Source organism: Rattus norvegicus, chromosome 1 (genome assembly GCF_036323735.1).
Source record: "Rattus norvegicus strain BN/NHsdMcwi chromosome 1, GRCr8, whole genome shotgun sequence".
In the NCBI taxonomy this organism is placed as follows: domain Eukaryota; kingdom Metazoa; phylum Chordata; class Mammalia; order Rodentia; family Muridae; genus Rattus; species Rattus norvegicus.
Window position 1 is genome coordinate 223,407,157 of NC_086019.1, and position 21,022 is coordinate 223,428,178.

Here is a 21,022-nt window from a genome sequence, read left to right on the forward strand (position 1 = left end):
GGAGGAGAGAGGGAGGGAGGGAGGGAGGGAGGAAGGAAGGGAGGGAGGGAGGGAGGGAGGGAGGGAGGGAGGGAGGGAGGGAGGGAGGGAAGAAGGAAGGAAGGAAGGAAGGAAGGAATGAATTAGTCCACTCACAGAACAAAGAAAATTTGGGATTGACCATAGCTATAGTGTAGGGCAATAGTCAACATTCTTTCACTTTAAGGAAACCTGTTTCATCTCTGGTCTTATATGGGGCTTAAGAGATGGCTCAGTGGTTAAATACTTGCTTTCTTGCAGAGGACCCAAGTGTGACTCACAGCTCACAATGGTCTGACTCCAGTTCCAGAGGTTCTGATCCCTTCTGGCCTTTGTGGACACTAGGAAGGCGTATGTTGTACAAACATATATTCATACGAATCAACCACCCACAAACAAATAACAAATGAATCAGTAAATAAGCAAATAAATAAAATAAACTGTGTAATGTAGTATGGATATCCTCAAAAGCTCTGGAAAGCTTTTCCTTTTAAGCTCTTTCTCAGACTACAAATATAATTTGATTGAGCCTGTTAATAAGGCTAAATATATGAAGAGGATATATTCAGGAACTATACTTGACAATTCTGTAGCAAACCTGAAACTCCTTTAAGAAAATAACATACATATACATACCTTGATGCCAAGATTCCAAGGTCTAAAATCATCACTCTGATCAATTTCTAAGGGTTCCAGTAAAGGTTCCCAAACACCGAACATTTCATTAAAATAGTGAACCTAAAATGAGAATTTTTAGTTTTTGAAATAAAACATTCTATTATGTAAAATAATTTTAAAGTGCTATCTCTCGCCACCATGCCTTGTGAGTGTGCTAGTTCTTCTGTATCATCTACGTGTCAGTAGCTGTGTATACATACTCCTTCCATCCTTTCTTCATTTGGCTTACCTTTGGAGACCAAATTTCACCTTCACATTTAAGTACAACAGAACCTCCTTTTAACATTCATTTATTTACACATATGTACACATATTTCAGTCAGAAGAGAACTTATAGGAGTCAGTTCTTTCTTTTTCCACCACATGGGTCCTGGGAATTGAACCCTGGTTGCCAGAGTCTTTCTATAAACCCTATAACCCTTTCAAAAGCACACCGTTCATTGCTGCCTCTCCTGTACCAAGCAGCAAGTCCTGCATTCATCTATTACCTATGACTGACACCTGAAAACTTGCCAATCTACTACCAATGACTATGATTTAAGATGCAGTGTGTCTGTGGTACTGTAATGAACTTTCCTGCCCTCCGCTTGATTTCAGTGTTTGAGAGCCCTGAACCTCTTAGATAGCACAGATGAAGTCCTCTACAAAATGCCTATAATCCTAACCACAATTTAAAAACATGCAGTGTTGTCATAATCAGTTACGATTCTGTTAGGACATAATTCTATTTCATTTAAAAATAGAAGCTTTTAAATTTTCACCCTCACTTTTATAATATAGACTATTAGATTATTTTCTAATAAATATGAAGTGAAATAATTTTAATTAAGTATTACTGGAGATAACCATGTAATTTTTCTGTTTCTGCAGCACTGGTATTAAGATTAGTGCTACACATACATATATCCCATGACTGACCTGTATTTCCAGCCTCTTTCATAATTAATTTTATCTGAAATATCCATGAAAATAATTTTATAAATTCTAAGGTAAAAAATATTTACTGTGGTTCCTTTTTTCTCTCGAAAAAAAAATTTTGTGGGGTTTAGAATTAGAGTCCAAGGCCTCGCATATGCTAAGCAACCACTGTATACCTCAAGAATATCCCTAGTAGTGACTCTTTAATAATTAAGAGAGATTACCAGGCATTCATACATTTAATCTACCTTTTCAAAGAAAAAATTCATTTTAGTTCTTAAAAATGAGAATTTTCAACTATCTATTGGTATCTCACTAAAAGATGATTTTCATTTTATTTATATGTACATATGAGTGTTTGTGTCAATATAGCCTATGCCCAAAGAGGGCCAAAGCTGGTATCAGGTTTCCCCAGAGTGGCAGGGGCAGAGTTGCTGGAGGTGGTGAGCTGACAGATATGGGGGCTGGGAATCAGACTGTGATCTCTGGAAGAGCAAGTAGCTCCTCACTGTTGGGTTGTCACCCTCGTCCCCATTGTATTACCTCTGAAGGTTATAAAAACCAGCTGAAACATGTAGTATGGACACGTAAAAGCAATGTGTGTGTGCGTGTGTGTGTAGAACATATATGTGGGATGATGTCACAGGTGAGGCAGGTAGAAGAGAGAATGAGGCCTGTCATTGGACGAGAAGGAAGGATGGGCGGGAGAAAAGTTTGAAGGAAGAGGAGGAGACTGAACGGAAGAGGAGGGGGAGAAAGTAGGCAGAGACAATATGGAGGCTGACGTTAAGATTCCACGCTGTATGGTTTTACATCACAATTATTATTATTGTGGATCTCCTGAAACACTGTTTGTTTTGCCTAGTCCTTTAGGACTATTACTCTCTTATGTTTTAGTTGTTTAATCATTATATAGTTCATGTGGAAAAAAAAAAAAGATTCCACGCTTTACAGGTTGTTATAAATCTTCTTATGGTATGGATGTGTACAGGGCTTTGTATGTTTAGGTGGGCAATTATATCTTATCAACTGGATCAAAGGTTACTGTGCTGTGTGTTCTTTTATGTGACGATTTGAGTGTAGGAAAGTGCGGCAGTTGGTCTGGGCCACCACAGAATTGGAATGTGTGCTTCTAGCAAGATATCCAGCAGATATCTTAGGGCACTGCGGTGCCAGACCTAGTTGGGGTTAAAGACAGTTTTTATTTTTTATAATTTTACAGCAACACACACATATATATATTCACACACACACACACACACACACACACACACACACACACACACACACACACACACACAGCAACCACTCCAGGGCATAAATTTGTAAACTTTTTTTCTAAAAGCGCTAAAGCAGTATCATTATTTATAATATAGTCAATTTAAACAGTGATATAAAGATCCCTTCTTTATATGCTTTATATTCTTTATAGAAGGAAAGATCCCTTCTATGTGAAGCATTATAAAACCTTATATACACACTTACTTCCAGTTCAAGCTGACAGTGAAGGTTTATTAATGTCCTCCAGTTTTTGCTTTCCCCCAAAAAGCTTGACTTTGCCAATAGCATTGGAACTGTTCTATGACCAATTCCAGCCTCAAGAACAATAAAAATAGAATCAATATTTAAGTTCAGTGTCTCTCCTCCTGGCATCACTTCATCTGTGGGAACTACTTTTTCAGTTTCATTTGATTCTTCAAGAAACCACATTTTTAGATTCTTTGTATCCTTCTTGTCCCATAAATGTGCTACATTAGAAGTGCTTTCTTCGGGGACAGTCTCCTTAGTTGTATACAGTGCTGAAGTAACAGTTATTATGGTATTTATGATAACTGGTGAAACCTAAATGAAAAAAAATTTAAAAATGGATCCCATATATTTGCTGAATGAACATGAAAAATTCAATTAAGTGTGAACTAGAAATGTACTATAGACAATAAATGTAATTTTCTATTATAAAAATTTTTAGATAAGTTTGTTAAAATATTTGTTATTATTAAACCAATTAAATATGACAATTGTATGTATACTAGATATCAACTATGAAACAGTCCTTAGTCAATAAAATATAGCAAACATCATGAAGTTTCCATTAATATTTTTTAATGTTAAAATATACACTTCCAAAACTATTTATTCATTTTGTGAGCCAGGGGTACAACCTGGGCCCAGTGAATGCTACAAGTGCTTTACCAATAACTTCAGTCCCGTTTCTGGTGGTAGTAGTAGTGGTTAGACAGGGTCCCACTAAAGTGCCAAGATTGGCTTAGAGCTCTGTACTTCAGACAGAGCCCAAGCACTCATAACTCTTAGACTTCAGCTTCTTGAGTAGCTGAGACAGACCTATCACTAAATCAACGTAAAATGTTTGCTTTAACTTACCTTTAGTGTAAGAGATTTTACTGATATGTCAATCGTTTGTGGATCTGTACCGAACTGAGTAGCCTGATAAAACAAGTCACAAGGCTGCAAAACCTACAAAATAAAAATCATTAAACTCATATTTAAGTTTTAAAATATTTCTGCTTAAACTCTTTTCTAATAATAATTATGTTTTAAAAGTAAATAATAGGGGCTGGGGATTTAGCTCAGTGGTAGAACGCTTGCCTAGGAAGCACAAGGCCCTGGGTTCGGTCCCCAGCTCCGAAAAAAAAGACCAAAAAAAATAAATAAATAAAAATAAATAAATAAAAGTAAATAATATAACTAAAAAGTGAATTGACATACTATTATTTTTATTAAAATAAAATATAAACAAATATATTAGCAATAATATAAATATGACAATGCACAAAGAAGCATTTATCTTCTACACCCCAATTCTGACATTTATTTAAAGAAGTCTAAGAACCTCAGAGCGAATGCTGAGATCTGCAAGAATGGTAACAAAAGTATTTCTGATGTTGGGTATGAGCACGTAAGCTAGTCACACACAGATCAACTGATCTGCAGCAGTTTTACCTCAAACACTACTGGCACACACTAATGACAGGGAGGTTTTGCCATATACAATGGTAACCTATCAGATAGTTCCCAGTGATTGGACAATTACATCAATGCTGCTAGTACTTCAGTTCTTGAAGTTACTGTAGTTCCCAGCATTGATAAGAGCATTCTTTTGGTCATTTACTCTGGCCTAGAAGAAACGATGATAATAAAAGCAGGTCTAGAAAGAACCTGATGTGATAATGGGAGTCTTCTACAAAAGCGAAGAAAATGAGTTCTGAGGGAGATCTTCAGAAGACTAGCACCCTGGGTGATAGCTTTACTGTAATTGCAGAAGAGCTACGAAGCTTGGACTATATAGCTTGCAAATGCTCAGGTCATGACCTTAGGATGCTTCAAGTTATATCCCCTAAGTAAAATGTAGAATTTTTTTCCTGTACTTATTTTCGGAGGATTCAGTCCCACCAGCTAAATAGCACAGCAACTTCATTTTATTTCACTTGTCCTGCTGGTAAGAAGATATACCACTTAATTTACTTCTGAAGGTTCACTAGGTAATCTGAGGGGCTTATCTGACATGCACCAAATTTAACCAAGCATAGCAAACACTGACTTACCAGACTATTAAAGAATATGCTTAAGGGCTGGGGATTTAGCTCAGTGGTAGAGCGCTTACCTAGGAAGCGCAAGGCCCTGGGTTCGGTCCCCAGCTCCGAAAAAAAAGAACCAAAAAAAAAAAAAAAAAAAAAAAGAATATGCTTAAATATTTGAAAAACGCATGAAGCTCTGGCTGCTATGCCATTATTTCACTATACTGAAGTCTGCGATACTATGTGTTCCACAGTAAAATTGATATAAAAAGGCCAACCTTACAGAAAAGTTAAAGTTGCAGAGCACTAAGAAAAACTGTAAGTACAGTAACCTCACTAATTCTGGATAACTATTGAATTAACTTCTTCCTAATTATGGCAAGCAGAACTGTAACCTCTAGGCTCTTGATAGTCGCTTCTCTCCCAAGTAATATCTCACCGTCTCCAAAGTTTCCTGAGAGTCTCATTAGAGAAAGACTGCACAGTCGGTCACACAGTCATATTCTACCATACTCCTTTACACGTTGGGCATCCATTTATGGTTTTCAGACTTTGCTTTCCCTTCATTTGGAAAGTCTGAGAATTATTGAAAGCATTAAGTCCTGCTTCTTTGTTTAAATTTTCTCTTTTCCTCCTAGAATTTTGCTATGCACAGCAAGAAACCAGGAAACTTGTTATTTTCCCTAACTATATATACAAGAATTTTGTCACAAGTTCCACTTTCTAAGTAACAAAAGAAAAACATAAATTGCAAGTTTTCTGTCACTGAGCCTACCCTCCCTCAATGTTCCTATACCATGTTCTTTATGTGCTTTTGCGGGGAAGAGGGAGAGGCACTGTTCTTGGTGATATTTCTACCAAGAGTGTTCTTGGTAGCTTTAGCAGTAACCATCATCATGTTTCTAGAAAGAGAAGTGTATCGCTACTATGCTCTAAAACTGTACAAGGGCAGGTAGACTACTTTGTATCCTAATTTTTAAAACATAAGATCAATACTTCTGTAAGCCAGAATGTATCTGTGATTTACTTATTGGCTGGATGAGCAAGGAGTAAGAATGTAAAGTACAATACACACGCACTCTGGATCGCAGTACCGCCTGCTGCACTTTCCCATTCACAGATTCTGAACTGGTCCACAGCTGCTGTAAACATGTACTGATCTGCTCTTGAGCTCCTTGAATCACGTTAAAAATCTGGCCTATGGTTTAGGCTGCCAGGTCAGGAGCATGAGGATTGTCCAGTCATGGCCTCTCCTTCCTATAAGGGCGTCTAACAGAGCTTTTCAAGGTTATATAGCTATACCCAAGCCAAAAGGGCATGGTGAACAGAAGAACTATAATCCCAAAACAGCCAAGTCATAGATTCCACTTTCTATTTCCCCGTTTTTCTTATTCATGAGCCAGCTAGCACTGAGAACTATAGCAAGTCAATTTTAACAAGACTGAAAAGAGAGACAGTAATCATTTTCTGAAGAGGTTACAGTAATGCGCAAAAGAAATTGCAATTGAGAAGATTATTAGATACTGAACTCACAGTGGTGACTCTGCCCTTTCTCTTGACCGGAAGAAATGGGCATGCTCTGACTTGGAAATCCTTAATGGCAGCAGTCACCGTATTGCTTTCAGGTTCTCCTTTGCAGCAAATTTCACACTGTGTCGTAATGACTAAGGCAGGAGCATCATTTCTTGTCATGTCAGCCACAAACACAATTTCTGGGTTTTTAATAAGAATATTCATTTCCCACTTCCTTAATTCCTGTACAGGTGCTAAAATAAAAGTAAACACATACATTTTGATTACAAATATTACTTATGAAGAGTTTAAGAGGAATAGGTATACTTCATTCAATATGAAAAATTAAAAAAACATCATCTGAAAGGCATTTATTGTGTATTTCTTTTTGAGACAGGACTTATCCTCCCCACGACCCTCTTCATAGGAATGTAAGCTGAAGTAGCTGTGCAAATGCTATGAACACGCTCCTCCAGCAAGCCTCCATTTACTTAGATATGAATCAGAGTATGGGGAAAGTCTCTACTGTTTAATGGTACAATTGGATCTAAGTCAAATTTGCAACCTCAATACTCTTCCAACTATATCATCATGAATATATAAAATATAGAACAGAAAAACTATATAATGAAAGCTAAAAGTGAATGCAAAAATTTATGAATAGTTTAAATTAAAGTAATATGTTTAATTTTAAAGAACAGTTGGGTTTGTTATCTCTCCTGCTTGTTACTGATTGTAGAGAACAATTCACTCAAGTCTCATAATTTCAAATCCCATATTCACACCTTCAAACAATGAAGGCCAGACAGAGCAGTACTTCCTGTCAGCAGGCAGAGAGGAGGAGAGGAGCATGAGGATTAGAAGTTCCTCAGCTTCATCAGTGAGTTTGAGTACAGCATGAGCTACATGAGCCCCTGTTAAAAGTGAGTGTGTAGGGTACATGATGTAAAATTGACAAAATAATTAATAAAAATATTATGTTAAGAACACAATCTACAGATCCCCTTAGAAAACACATTAAGATTTTCTTATTAAGAAAATAGATTTTTAATTTCTTAATGTGTCTACTCTGATCATTGAAAGACTAATCATGGTAACTATAGTTGCAACAATGCAGACATTAAAGTTTTTATTTGGTAACTAACCTTCTCTAGTAGTCCATGTTTGAACACTGGTTTCTAAAGCTGTACTAGTCATGTAGGCATCAAAAAAGACACGTGCAACAGTCATCAGAAACTCCACGCTTGCACAAACATACATCTCTTGGACAACCACATCAGTCACAAAAACATCTCTGATCTGTCTGTACTTCACGTCCACCATGTCCTTCTTGTCAAAGCCGACAGTCAGTCCTATCATTCTGAAAACAAAGCGGCAATGTTTATGTATGGGAACTTAAAAATAACCAAGCATAGGAAAGCTTAAAGACCTCCCTATCGTTACTGAGAGCAAACAAAGGTTCTGAGAACATTTATCTTGGGAATAATGAACTTACAACATTTCTAGAATACAATTGTTTCACAAAGGGGGAAAAAACTATATCTAAAAATTTTCACAGTTCTGAATGTTTATCTTTTCTTCGGGGTTGTAGGATGATGTCATTATGCCGCAAGGTGGGTCCGGCATAAGGCAAGGAAGGAAGGGTAGGCGAGGAAAAGTCTAGGAAGGAGAGAGGAGGAAGGAGGAGACCAAGATGGAGTCTATGGAGGGAGATGGTTCAGATTTAGGTGAACTAGATCGATTTTATCTTGTCTAGGTTGGCAGTTTATATCTTTATCAATTGGCAGTGAATTTATTTTGAGGATTTAACATATAAATTTGATAGCAAAATTATACGTTTTTGGAACTTGGATTTTACTGGGCCAAAGAGAATAGTGTGTAAAAGAAATGACTGCGAGGCACTTGGAGCATGTGGATCTGGTTCTGTTCCCCGTGTGAAGTGAGAATGCGCAGAGCCCACAGAACAAGATGGTGCGTGTAGGAGGGGGGAGGGGCTGAACGACCACCTAGGGGACCACACAGAAGAAAGGGCAGCTGAAAGGGAGACATCTAGGAGTGGGTGGCTTGCGGACCTCATGGCAGAGTAGCAGATGGATCGAGCAGATCGCTTGTGGGAACTGACAGAAAATGTCCCTTGTTCATTTTTACCATAACATAGGATTTCATACATTTCCCATCTAAATATACTATTTATTTCTATATTTTTTTTAAAAATTCATCAACATTCCCAATGTGAGCATGTATCGTGATATAGTGAAGTACAGTTCTCAAACCCTCATGCAGACACTTGGAATGGAAGGCACTTTCTCAGGATGAGTTCTATAAGAATGAGGCAATCTTCCTTTAATAGCTCAAAGTAATGATAATACATACCTAGGAGTGGCTTTCATGACATGTGGCCTTTTATCATCTAAAATACAGTTTTTTAATGAGAAAGAAAAGACCATAGAATCATCTGTGTACACTTTTAAATCACTTATAATATTCTCCAGTTTAAATTCAGCAAGTTCTAGAGAAGGATCACGAACATCTGTAAAGGAGGCCTGTAGAAAAGAAATCCACATAAAATTACACAGATACATAGAACAAAAATACTTTACAATAGGACTATCTACAAGTCATGACTCCGGCCTATATGAACCATCAACTTCTCTATTTTCTTTCTCTTTTAACTTTCATTTATTATTATTAATATGATGATGGTGGTGGTGGTGGCGGGATGGTGATGGTGATGATGATGATGATGTGGTAGTGGTGGTGGTTGCTGCTGCTGCTGTTGTTCAGAGAGGATCCCCTGTATGGCTCTGACTGTCCTTTGTAGTCTAGTCTACCCGTGAACTCTAACAATCCTTCCTGCTTCTGCTTCCCAAGTGCAGAGAATTAAAGGTGTGTGCTACCATACTTGGCCCTTCTCTTTTACTCTTTTCTGGACATAGACTGAACCTAGGGCTTTGTGCATGCTAACCAGACTACTGAGCCCCAAATCCTCAACTTTCAAAGGGCTATCTGAAGAAAAGGTGTTTTTATTATGTGTGTGTGTGTGTGTGAGTGTGTATGTATACATATATATATATTACTTACACTTTTTTCATATATTTTATTATATAAAAGATAAATCAATAAAAAATGTCTAAGATAATTATTGAAAATATCAATCTTTCTTCCAGAGGAACATATACTACAAAATATAAAACATTAACAACAATTAATTCATAGAACTATTAATTAATTCTATATCTTTGATTGAGATAATTTCTTTCCAGATATGAACACAGTTTCTATCCCTCACGTACCTGGTCTGGCCCCGGACTGTAAAGTGTCATGATGAGATGATCGGTCTGGAAACTCACATTCAGGGTTGTGTTGGCCGGGGAAGCCTGTGGATGCACCTCCACCACAGCAGAGGTCACCATAGTAGCTGATAAATTAAAGAGAAGGAGGGAGGAAAATAATCTTAAGAGCAGGAGAAAACAATCCTACGACCGAGTAATCAAAGCACTCTTGAGACCTATCAAATTATTGATTAATGGGTGCAATAAAATGATATTCAAGAAAATTAAGAAGGTTAAAAATTACACATGGAACTCTGGATTAACACTCTTTCATAATAATGGGAGAGAGAATTAAACACTCAGAACTTCTGAGAAACTACAATCCTACTTTCATAAATCCAGAATCATGAACATATACATATACATACACATATATACACACACATATATATAGTATCTAACAGTGTTTACTCAAAATTTTACTTTAAAGAAACTAAGACAAGTTATTTTAAAACTGCTCTAATTTGGATTCAAAACCTTTATTTTCTATATACTTAAATTTTAAATAAAAATATATACACATGGACATATTAATTTAACTTATAATACAAACAAAACAATTTTTTCAGACAAAAATACTACTTCTATTCCAGGTAATTTATATTAACTGAGATAAATTTACTTAAAATGGTATATGTACTAACTGAATAATTTAATAAAATACTTTTAAAAGATTAATAAAATTGAGCCATCTCTCCAGCCCTTTTCTTTCTTTCCATGTATACATTTTATCTCTGTTGCATAAGTTACTCATACCTACTCACACTTATTCCGTATCCTGCTTGAGGTCTATACTATCTATTGAAAACTGATACCAGTAATGTGTGTTCTTTCTTGTTTCAGTATTCTTGCTTGAGGAATTATCAATTTTATCAGTCTTTTCCATAAAGAAATACTTTTTTGGCATTAGTGTGTGTGTGGATACACAATAGCTTCTGTGGACAGAAACTGAGTCAACTCAGGTTTCTAGGATTGCTTGGCAAGCATCTATCTATACACTGGCCACTTGTGGGCCATTAAAAACTCTTCACCTGCTTGATCTTCAGCTAGTGACAATTATTCTCTTATTATTCTCTGTGATTCTGCACATTCATGTGCGGCTTTCAGTACATGAGCAAACAGTCGTAGAACACAGATAGTCCTTGGCCCAGAGAAGGCCACCTACAAGGGTTTCTGTTAGATAACTTTATTAATGTATCTCTCGAATACAAACAGGGTCTCTTATTTAACAGGTAAATAATTTAATACCAAATCACGTAAACTTTACGGTATTTCAGTCCTGTACCTTATTATAGCAGATATTTAAGAACAGAAGCTAGTTTGTCATATACATAGGTAGTTGATTTTTTTATACATATTTTATGAAATCTATGCTGTTCCCCTCCTCTTCCTTTTGTATTATCAGGGATCACAGCCAGAGTCTTGTGGATACTAAGTATCCCTGAGTAGTACTAAGTCTCTTTGTCTGAGAACATTATTCCACTCAGCCTCCCACCCAAGCCTTCAGAATGAGGTGAGTATAATAATCCAACACTGCACTATGAAACCATAAGGCATTGAGAACCCCTTCGCAACCCACTGACTTTCTAGCCACAGGACAACTTTGGGATCCCTACTGTTCTTCAAGGTTACTGTTATTGTTTGATATGTTCTCTTCTTTCCTCAGTCTTCATTTCTCTTGCTGGGATATATTTCTAGAATAATTTCTTTAGAAGAGGATTTGAAAGGATTTGAGTAAACTACAATAGAATTATTTTTGTTTTCATATTTGGGAGTAATATTTGATCATGTTTAGAATCCTAGCTTCAAAATCACCTTGTTTAAAATTTGAAATATTGTTTCACTGTCTTTTATAACCAGCAGTCCTACTTTATCAGGTTTACTGAAAAGGCAACACAACAACAACAACAACAACAACAACAATCAACTGTCCTTTTAGTCTTCTTTATAAGCCTCTCAAGGGCAGACTTTTTCTCTGAAATTTTAAGTCTTACTTGTTTTAGGCATAAAATGTCAGTAAATTGAGTTTCCATATGAGTCTTAGTTCACCCAACTTGTTGAAATCGTGTGTTCTCTATGGCTGAGAACAGGCTTCATAAGTCAACTTTTTATTGCAGGTTGAACTTAGTTCTTTCAAACTTTTTCTTCCATTCTCTGAGGTATTTCTACCACTAAAAATTAGCATACTGTGACAGGAACTTCTGGACTAGAGCACCACTCTTAATTTTATCTCCTCTTTCCATTCATGTTGTTTGATTCTTTATACTATAGGTTATTATCTTGGGTCATATGCTTCAACACTTACTCTGCTTAATGTTATTTAAAAAAAAAAAGAGCAATCATGTACTTTGTAGTCTCCAAGAAAACTTCTATTTTTGGAGAACCCACTTAATTATTATTTTCGCCTCATAGTGAAGTCCTCATGAAGTCCCTGTTGTACTTGTTGACCTACTGTCACTAGAATTCAGTGTGCCTCTTCTTTTTCACTCATAATACAATGTTTTGTTCATCTTTGTTTCTTTTATGTCTGTGCTCTACTGCTTTAACCTCATTTGGTGCTACTCATATTTGACAATAAAGAATGGAATTTTGTATTATATTGACTTTTGTGTAGGATTCTGAGTAGTAATGCTGTAAAATATTTCAGGGTTTTAGAAAAGCAGGCATTGTGAATTAACAGATTTTACTTTAAAACGAGAAATTTGGGATCGCATATAAAGATTAAAACAAGAATTTGATTTTAATTTTGAGCCTCATAACCACCCTAGCACCCTAACTAAGCCTACTGCTCATGGATTGGTGCAGTCAGAATCAGCCATATTTACATAGCACCTTGGCATTAACACTGAAACAAGGTTTGTTGGTTTTTTTCTATTACGATTTCTTTTATTATTTTTCATCCATCCAACTCTCCAACTGTGGTGGTTTAAATAGAAATGGCCTCCACGACTCATATGTTTGAATGCTTGGTCCACAGGAGTCACACTTTGAGGAGGTGTGGCCTTGTGGAGTCGGTGTAGCTTTGTTGGAGGAAGTGTGCTATGTTGGGGTAGGCTTTGAGGTCTCCTACGTTCAAGCTATGCCCAGTGTGGCACACAAGTCTCTTTTTGTCTACTGCCTGCAGATCAAGATGTAGAACTCTCAGCTCCTCCAGCACCATGTCTGCCTACATGTTTCTCATCGTGACGATAATGGACTGAATCTCTGAACTGTAAGCCAGCTCCAATTAAATGTTTTCCTTCATATGAGTTGCCTTGGTCATGGTGTCTCTTCACAGCCATAAAATCCAAAAGACACCAACTTTTGTTAAAAATCCATCATCTACAGTGATTATCCTATTGTCATATTTCTAGTCTTCTGATATTCCTAAACGATCAGTATATAAGAAGCCATCTATTGCATTCGCTATAAAACTGGATATAAGCATTTAAAGGAAGAAAAACAAGAAGTCTAAGTTTTGTCACAACAGAACTAAGAACTTTGATTACATACATACATTACATATAAAATCAGCAGAAAAACTAAAAATACTAACTAAAACCAGATCATTTAAAATTGCCTAAGTGAAACTAACTAGTTAGAGAATTATTAAGTCCTCTTTTACCAACAACTAAAGAGAGAAAAGTTGGGGGATAGAGAGGCAAGAGAGAAGAGAGGAGAAAGGATCCTGAGCGGAAGTCAGGTTAAGCACACACCTCCCGAATGGTAGGAAGTACTGGTGACTTCAGTGGTCATGATCTCTGGGCCTTTATTTACAGAAGATGGAGCGGGAACATCTCGTCCATACCATATATTGCCGTACAATGTTTGAAAGACGGTTGTTAAATCTTCTTGACTGAGAATGAACTGTTAAAAACAAAGTAAGACTTTACAAAAAGAAAATACACAAAAGAGAAGATTTGCTTTAAAAATCGTTTTATGTGTATGGGTGTTTTTTCTGTACAACACATTCATGTCTGCTTCTTACAGAAGGCAGAAGAGAAGGGCATTGGGTCCCCTAGAACTAGAGTTAAAATAATTTATAATCTGCGTGTGAGTACTGGGAATTTCTAGGTCCTCTGGAAGAGCAGCCAGTTCTCTTAACACTGAGACATTTCTTCTGACGCCAAGATTTGCTCTTTTAACAGTCCCACTTTCTAAACTCACAGAAGAGAAATGTATACTGGTTTTCCATAAATTCTTAAGGCTCTATATATTTTTACTGACTGAATATCCAGTCTTTTGCAGAAAAGTGGTAATTAGTAATTTATAAAATATAGATTTTTGTCAATTCCAATAAACTATTTTTATTGATGTCCTATATAATTCAGTCATTTTTAAAATTTTAAAGTGAGCTTTCACCTTTATGTAGCCATGTAACCACTTTAGATTTTGATTTTAATTAGGTGGCGCATTATTGTAAAAATACAGGATAAACAAATGTCTGTATAACGAAAAATAAATTTTACAATATGATTTATATTGTTTTGTTTTTCACAAAAGAATGCAACCTTGATTTTATAAGAAACTGTAGCTAGAGTAAGACACTTTCCCTCTACAAATAATTAAGAACTAATTCAACAAATAACTTCAAATTCTTTGTTTTGAACCTAGCCTTATGCCAACAGCAAAGACCTACCTGAAGTGGCATGACAGATAACTGGGTGTCATGTTGTCTTTGTCATATTAAGTAGTTAAATGCTTTTTCAAACATTAATCAAAATGTTTCTATAAAGGTTACTTTTCGTAAAGGTTAAGTTAATGTTTAATTCAAAAAAGAATGAGTAAACTCCATTACTTTCCACAATGTAAGAGGGCCTCATCTAATCACCTGACGTGTTTTGGTCACTGTTCTCTTGCTGCATGAGATACCATGACCAAGGCAACTTTTATAAAAGAAAACAATGTGATTGGAGGCTTATGTACAGTTTCACAAAGTTTAGTCCATTACCATCATGGCAGGGGGCATGGAGGCCATCACAGTGCTGGAGCAGAGCTAAGAACTATATCCTGCCTAGCAAGCCAGGAGGGAGACTGTGCCTGGCAGGGCTTCTAATCCCATCAGCTCTACTTATTTGTGACTAAGCATTCAGATACATGAGTGTATGGGGCCATTCTTACACAAACTATCATGTGAAGGCATTTACTTAGAAAAAACAGCAAGGCCTGACCTTCCCCAAGCAAGAATTCTGCTAACAGACTGCCTTTTGACTTGGAAATACCTTTCTCTTGTTTAAATATCCTACAGATTAATCCTGCCAATTTTGAACTTCATCAAACACTACTCATGACTCACATACTTTTGTGTTGCTTATGTTTCTCTGGAGATCTGCAATTCATATGAAAGCATAATGTAAAAAGAACTTGCAAGCTTCATTCTTTTGTGTATATGTTTGGGATGGGGATAAATGTGCATACATATGCATATACCTTTTTTGCTTCTTTGTTTTGTTTTTGAGAGACTCTCTCGTGGAAGAGGATCTATCTACCTGTATACCGTCTTAAGAGCTAAGATTATAAACCGTTTGTTTTTTTTTTTTTTACATGGATTCTAGGGATCCGAATTCATCTTAATTTTATGAATTTAATTAAGACAACTTTCTTAACTACTTTATAGTCACATCTACAGTTGTCTAACTTTTTTCTACTATAACACTTAATTGGTGATTACTATGAAACAAGAATTGCACCTAGTAAAATCACAAATTACATCTCTTAATAAGTACAGTCTATTAAATGTCCATCAGATACTGATTTTAGTCATCATTCTATATTCTTGTTAAGCAGCAGAGAGAGATGTTGGAGGGGCTGTAAGGATCCCAGGACCACAGACCTTACACGTAAGAGTAAGCTCTAAGAATAATCCTAAAAACATGCTATAAGCTAAAAACACTCATGAAGTGAAGTAATTGGTGTGCATGCATGAGATTAATAGGTTCAATCCTATTCTGTCATTGACACTCAAGATTTAAGAGGGAGTGATCTAAATATATCTGTTCTTGAATGTACTCAACAGTGGATAACCAATCAGGAATCAGGAAAGAAGGAAGACTCATCTTCCTCACAAGTGTCTTTCAGTGGACAACAGACAGCCAGTTATTTACAGGCAAGTGGCAGCATCACCTCAACATCCTACAAAGGACTTTTCCTGGGAGACTGTAAAGGAAGTAATTCTACTTTACACAAATCTGCTTATTTATCTTTGGTAGGTGACAGACATTCGATCTAGAGTCTGCACAACATAGAGACTTTTAATATTTACCTTAAATAATTCACTCTCTTCAACCACTTAACTGAAAGCACCTACACACTAAGAGCAAAGACTTCTAGTTAGCTTGTATTAGAATCTCAATATAATTCTGACTTAAAAGTCTAAAATTTCTAAAATGTTTTTTCTGAATAAAAACTTTTATATAAACAGAGAGTGAAGTTGTAGTTTGAGGGGCAGAAACAGTCCAGAGTGTGTGCTGCTAATACATTAGCAAAACATGCAAAAATTTTGATTTCTATCTGTTCAATAGGGAAAAATATGAATTTATAGCTATTCTATTAGTGAAGCAATATCAACCAATTACTAAATAAAGTGATACATAATGTAATCTATCTCTTTGTTTCAGAACTCTCTCTCTCTCTCTCTCTCACACACACACACACACACACACACACACACACACACACACACACACACACGGGCTTTGCTAAGTTATTTCATACTTTTCAATGGTGTCAAATATCACTAATGACTCAATTAATTTTGTAAGCCTAGACCGTTCCATAAATTCTTTACTAACATATCAAATAAATTTCCTTCATGCTAACTAATTTCAAATTATAACTTTTAATTGTATATTGTTTTGAATATGTGTGTGGTACTTATGTGTATGTAAGGACACATGCACATTTACATAATGGAGGCCCAAAGTTGATGTTCGGTGTCATCTCAATTGCTCCCTTCTTTATTGACTGAGATTAGGGTCTCTGTCATTAGAAGCCAGTTTGCCCCCAAGCGTCCAGTCTCTACACACTCAGTGCTGAGATCACTGGTGGCCCCGGTACTTGCTCAGCTTCATTTTCCCTTAGGGAATAGAACTTCACACGTTTATTTATATCACTAGTGCTTCAGTCACTGAGTTCTTTCCCCAGACCTTGCTTACTTTCTTCTTCTTTACTTCCCTGCTATAAACTACATATTTTAGACCACCTTCACAATCAACCTAGTTCAGAGTGGTAAATCTCATGAAGACAAAGACATCATAGCACAGCATTTCTGTCAATGTATCTTTACTATCTAGCATAAAGGTTAGCACAGAGCAGGCACTCAAATCAGACAAAGAACAGTGAACACTAAATGAATTCTAGCTTATAAGCTACTATTTTAATTCTAACCAACTGGATTATTCTTAAATCTAGTAAAGAAATTTATATTGCTAAGATAATACTATCCAAACCTAACAGAAATCAAGAGCAGTGAAAATATTACCTCCATGGGTTTTAGCTGAGCTTTTATATTAAAACAAGGAACTTCCTTGTACCATTCCCAAGATAAGTTTCGTTCAACAATCACTTCCAGGTTCAAAGGTAGTAGTAGGTCCAGCACTTCCTGGTATGTATTATTCATAAACTGAGACCTATTGGAAAATATAAGTTGTTTTATATACATTCAGGCAGAAAAACATAGGAGTGTGATTAATTTTAGAGTATTGCTCTTTATTAAATAGAAGACACAGGCAACATTTGTGTATAGAAAAATACAATTTCATATCAATATGAGATGTGTCATCTCACTAGAAACCTAAGTGACTTTCTCTAAACTGTTAGGCATCATAGCGAGGTAAGACTTAAAAATAGGATTTTACAAACAGGGCAAGGTCAAAACCACTAAGTTGTGTAGAATTACCTCAATAAAATCAGTAAACAAAATCAAAAGATCTCATTAAAAAGCATTTTATCTACACATAGCATCACACCACACTACTCTATATAAGAAACAAAGTTGCAGCACATGATATTTCTCTATCTATGGATCAGAACAGTGGAATATGTACAACTTCATACAAAGATGTACCACATGTCATTCCAGATGGTATGGTGAACCTGAAAAGGAGTAGGTCGCCCAATTCCATTAAGGACATTTTAAGTCCACAGAAGCTTCCTTAGGACTGTTTAGTGACAATAATGGTTATTCAACAATAATATCCCTTATATCTTAACTATCTTCAAATCTTTTTTGAAAGGTCAAGATTTTATTGTCTTCATAGCAAAATCGGCTTAGAAATGGATCACTTGGCCCTTTCTCTTCTTGTCACCTCTCAGTTCAAAATGCTTGCATTTCTCAATAGCCGAAACTAGGTTAAGACATGACTTCAACTCACCCTTGATAATATGCTTGTAATTAGGGATCTATCAGAATATCTGGTATGAAGCCATTAGAATAAAGCTATATTTCAATAAGTATAAATAGTTGAAATCTCAATCTAATGGTAGTAAGGAAAGACATCTAAAACCCTACAGGGAAATATACATAGAGACATGAAACTTTGATGTTTATGTATTACACATGGCTATACAATATTATGTGTTTTTGTTTTTCATGAAAATAAAAACTCCATAAATATCTGTGGATAAATTTCTTCTCTGTAGAGAAATATGTGATTGCTGCATAATAAGATTACTTCCTTTGGAAGAAATTTTACTAGTTACTATTCAATAACTTCTATAAACCTTCACACATATCTGGAACTTTTTCATTATATTTGATAAATATTAATAGCATAATTTGACTTTTAAAAACTTATTAATGTGTTGTGTAAGCACACATTATGTGTGCATTATGTGCATGAGTGTAATCATGCATTTTTCTTTATAGCCTCAGAAAGTTTTATGAAAGAAAGGCCATGTGTAGCTTATTCTTACATTATTCTAGTAGTACTTAGCTCATGGCATATGGCTGGCATATTCCATGTAATCAGTAAATGTTTACAATGAGATTAAATAGGTACTCATAAATACAAAGTGTTTTGCTCTTATGTTTAATAAAACAAAAACTAAATTGAATTTTTGAATATGGGTTTTCAGGAAAAATTGGTTCTGATCTGTAACTGATTCCATTTCTAAGAATTTATTATACAGAAATGATTTATCTTCTAATACTGGGCAAAATACCACATAAGTACAAACAGAAAAAGATATCACTCCTGATATTATTGTTACTTATAATAGCAAAAGAAATTGATTTAACTTACATATCTTAACAAAGACAAATGCATTTCTAAAACACTAAACAAAATATTTTTAAATTATATGCTGAAAACACTCTAGAAAAATAGTTATAACCACTGTGAGTTCATGTGTACAACAGTCCAGCATCCCTGTCCCCTCTACCAAGAATATAATTCTGAGTCCATTAAGTTAAATATTCAGATATCTAATTTGAATCAGTTATAAGTGACTAAACAAAATCTCTACATAAAAATAAAAACTTTAAATATGAACTTGAAAAAGCACTGAGAAATATTACGAAAAAATTTAAAACACAAAACTTAAAATATAATTATACTGTTAAATATATATGCAAACAAAACAAAACAAATAAGTTAACTGTTAACTCAGGATAGTTAAAAGAGATAGCAATAGTTTTATAGCCATAAAAACTAAAGTTAATTATTTTGAAGATACAACAAACAACTACTATAATTTAAGTACCTACAAATACTGATATTTAAGCCATGAATCTATTTTGAATGCAGGTCACTTAACATATATCTATCATTTCTTTAAACTAAATAAGACAGTTTTTTCAGTTTAGATTCTCCAGGCTTATAAAATAGCTTTAGTTTGGAGTTAGAGTTATTATTGTATACTATGAGCTGTTATTAATATGGGTTTTCATGGATGTGATGGTGTCTTCTTGAAATATTAGCACTTGAAAGTCTAAGGTAGGAGGATTGCCATGCATTCTGACCTACTATATCACATGCTATCTCAAACAACTAAGCATTGAACAAAAATAAAATAAAAATATCTCACTCTAGGTTTCCTGTAATTTATGGAACTTCTAGAGTTATGTAAACAAATTAGTATAGGTTATTCACTAAATGCATCATTCACTTAATATATCAAATGAAATATGGAGTTCTATAATTTTCAGTGATTTTTTATCATAACTTTAAGAAAAACAACACCCAATTTCGCTACCTTCTACTTATGATACAATCCATCAAAACTTGTCTGAACTCCTCTTTTAAGACAATCTGAATCTTCAATTTAAAAATATTTCTATTTTCTTTTATAATATCACTAAATTCTTGTCTTTTAGTTCTTCTATTTTATTACCCATCAATATAACACTGAATAGCTAAAATCCAGTTCCCATAACTTCAGTAATATTTGCTTATCGACAATTTGGTTTTTCATCAAATCAAAGCTACTGAATTACCAATATGAAGTACTAGAAGAAAAAACTTCAAATTCTATAAATTCATCTTTAGCAGTCCTCAATGCATTCTCCCACATGCCTTCCTCTCTCTTCTATCGTAGGCTATTTTGTTAAAATTTTAAATTATGGATTTTTTTAACTTGGGTTCTGTCTCTGCCTTTTGGTTAGTATGGCTAAGGGTTTATCTTGTTGATTTTCTCAAAGAACCAGCTTCTGGTTTTTTTTTTTTGTTTGTTTTTTTGTTTTGTTTTTTTGATTCTTTGTATAGTTTTCTTTGTTTCTAATTAGTTAATTTCAGCCCTGAGTTCTAATTCTTTCCTGCAGTTTACACCTTTGGGGTGTATTTGCTTCTTTTGTTCTGTGCTGTCAAGCTGCTAGTGTCTCTCCAATTTCTTTATGTAGGCACTCAGGGCCATGCGTTTTCCTTTTAGCACTGCTTTCATCGTGTGCCTTCATTTTCATTAAATTCTTAAAAGTCTTTCTTTTTCTTAAAAGTATTTCTTTATTTCTTCCCTGACCAAGTTATCACTGAGTAGAGAGTTGTTCAGCTTCCATGTACATATGGGCTTTCTGTTAATATTAACCTGAGTAAGGTAACCCAGACACAAAAGAAC

General features: G+C 35.2%; 1 protein-coding gene across 6 annotated transcripts in view; it reads right to left on the reverse strand.

The window, feature by feature from the left end:
- Positions 1–21,022, reverse strand: part of Vps13a (vacuolar protein sorting 13 homolog A) — a 226,717-nt gene that overhangs the window by 78,373 nt on the left and 127,322 nt on the right. For all 6 annotated transcript variants that reach the window (NM_001100975.2, XM_039079915.2, XM_039079911.2 and 3 more), the window contains 9 exons: positions 17,454–17,601; positions 13,690–13,840; positions 9,956–10,080; positions 9,036–9,205; positions 7,808–8,022; positions 6,684–6,916; positions 3,997–4,089; positions 3,100–3,456; positions 655–756 (listed from right to left, as the gene is read on the reverse strand). In NM_001100975.2, coding sequence (NP_001094445.2) covers positions 655–756; positions 3,100–3,456; positions 3,997–4,089; positions 6,684–6,916; positions 7,808–8,022; positions 9,036–9,205; positions 9,956–10,080; positions 13,690–13,840; positions 17,454–17,601 — 1,594 coding nt within the window. The remainder of the gene's footprint in view (positions 1–654; positions 757–3,099; positions 3,457–3,996; positions 4,090–6,683; positions 6,917–7,807; positions 8,023–9,035; positions 9,206–9,955; positions 10,081–13,689; positions 13,841–17,453; positions 17,602–21,022) is intronic.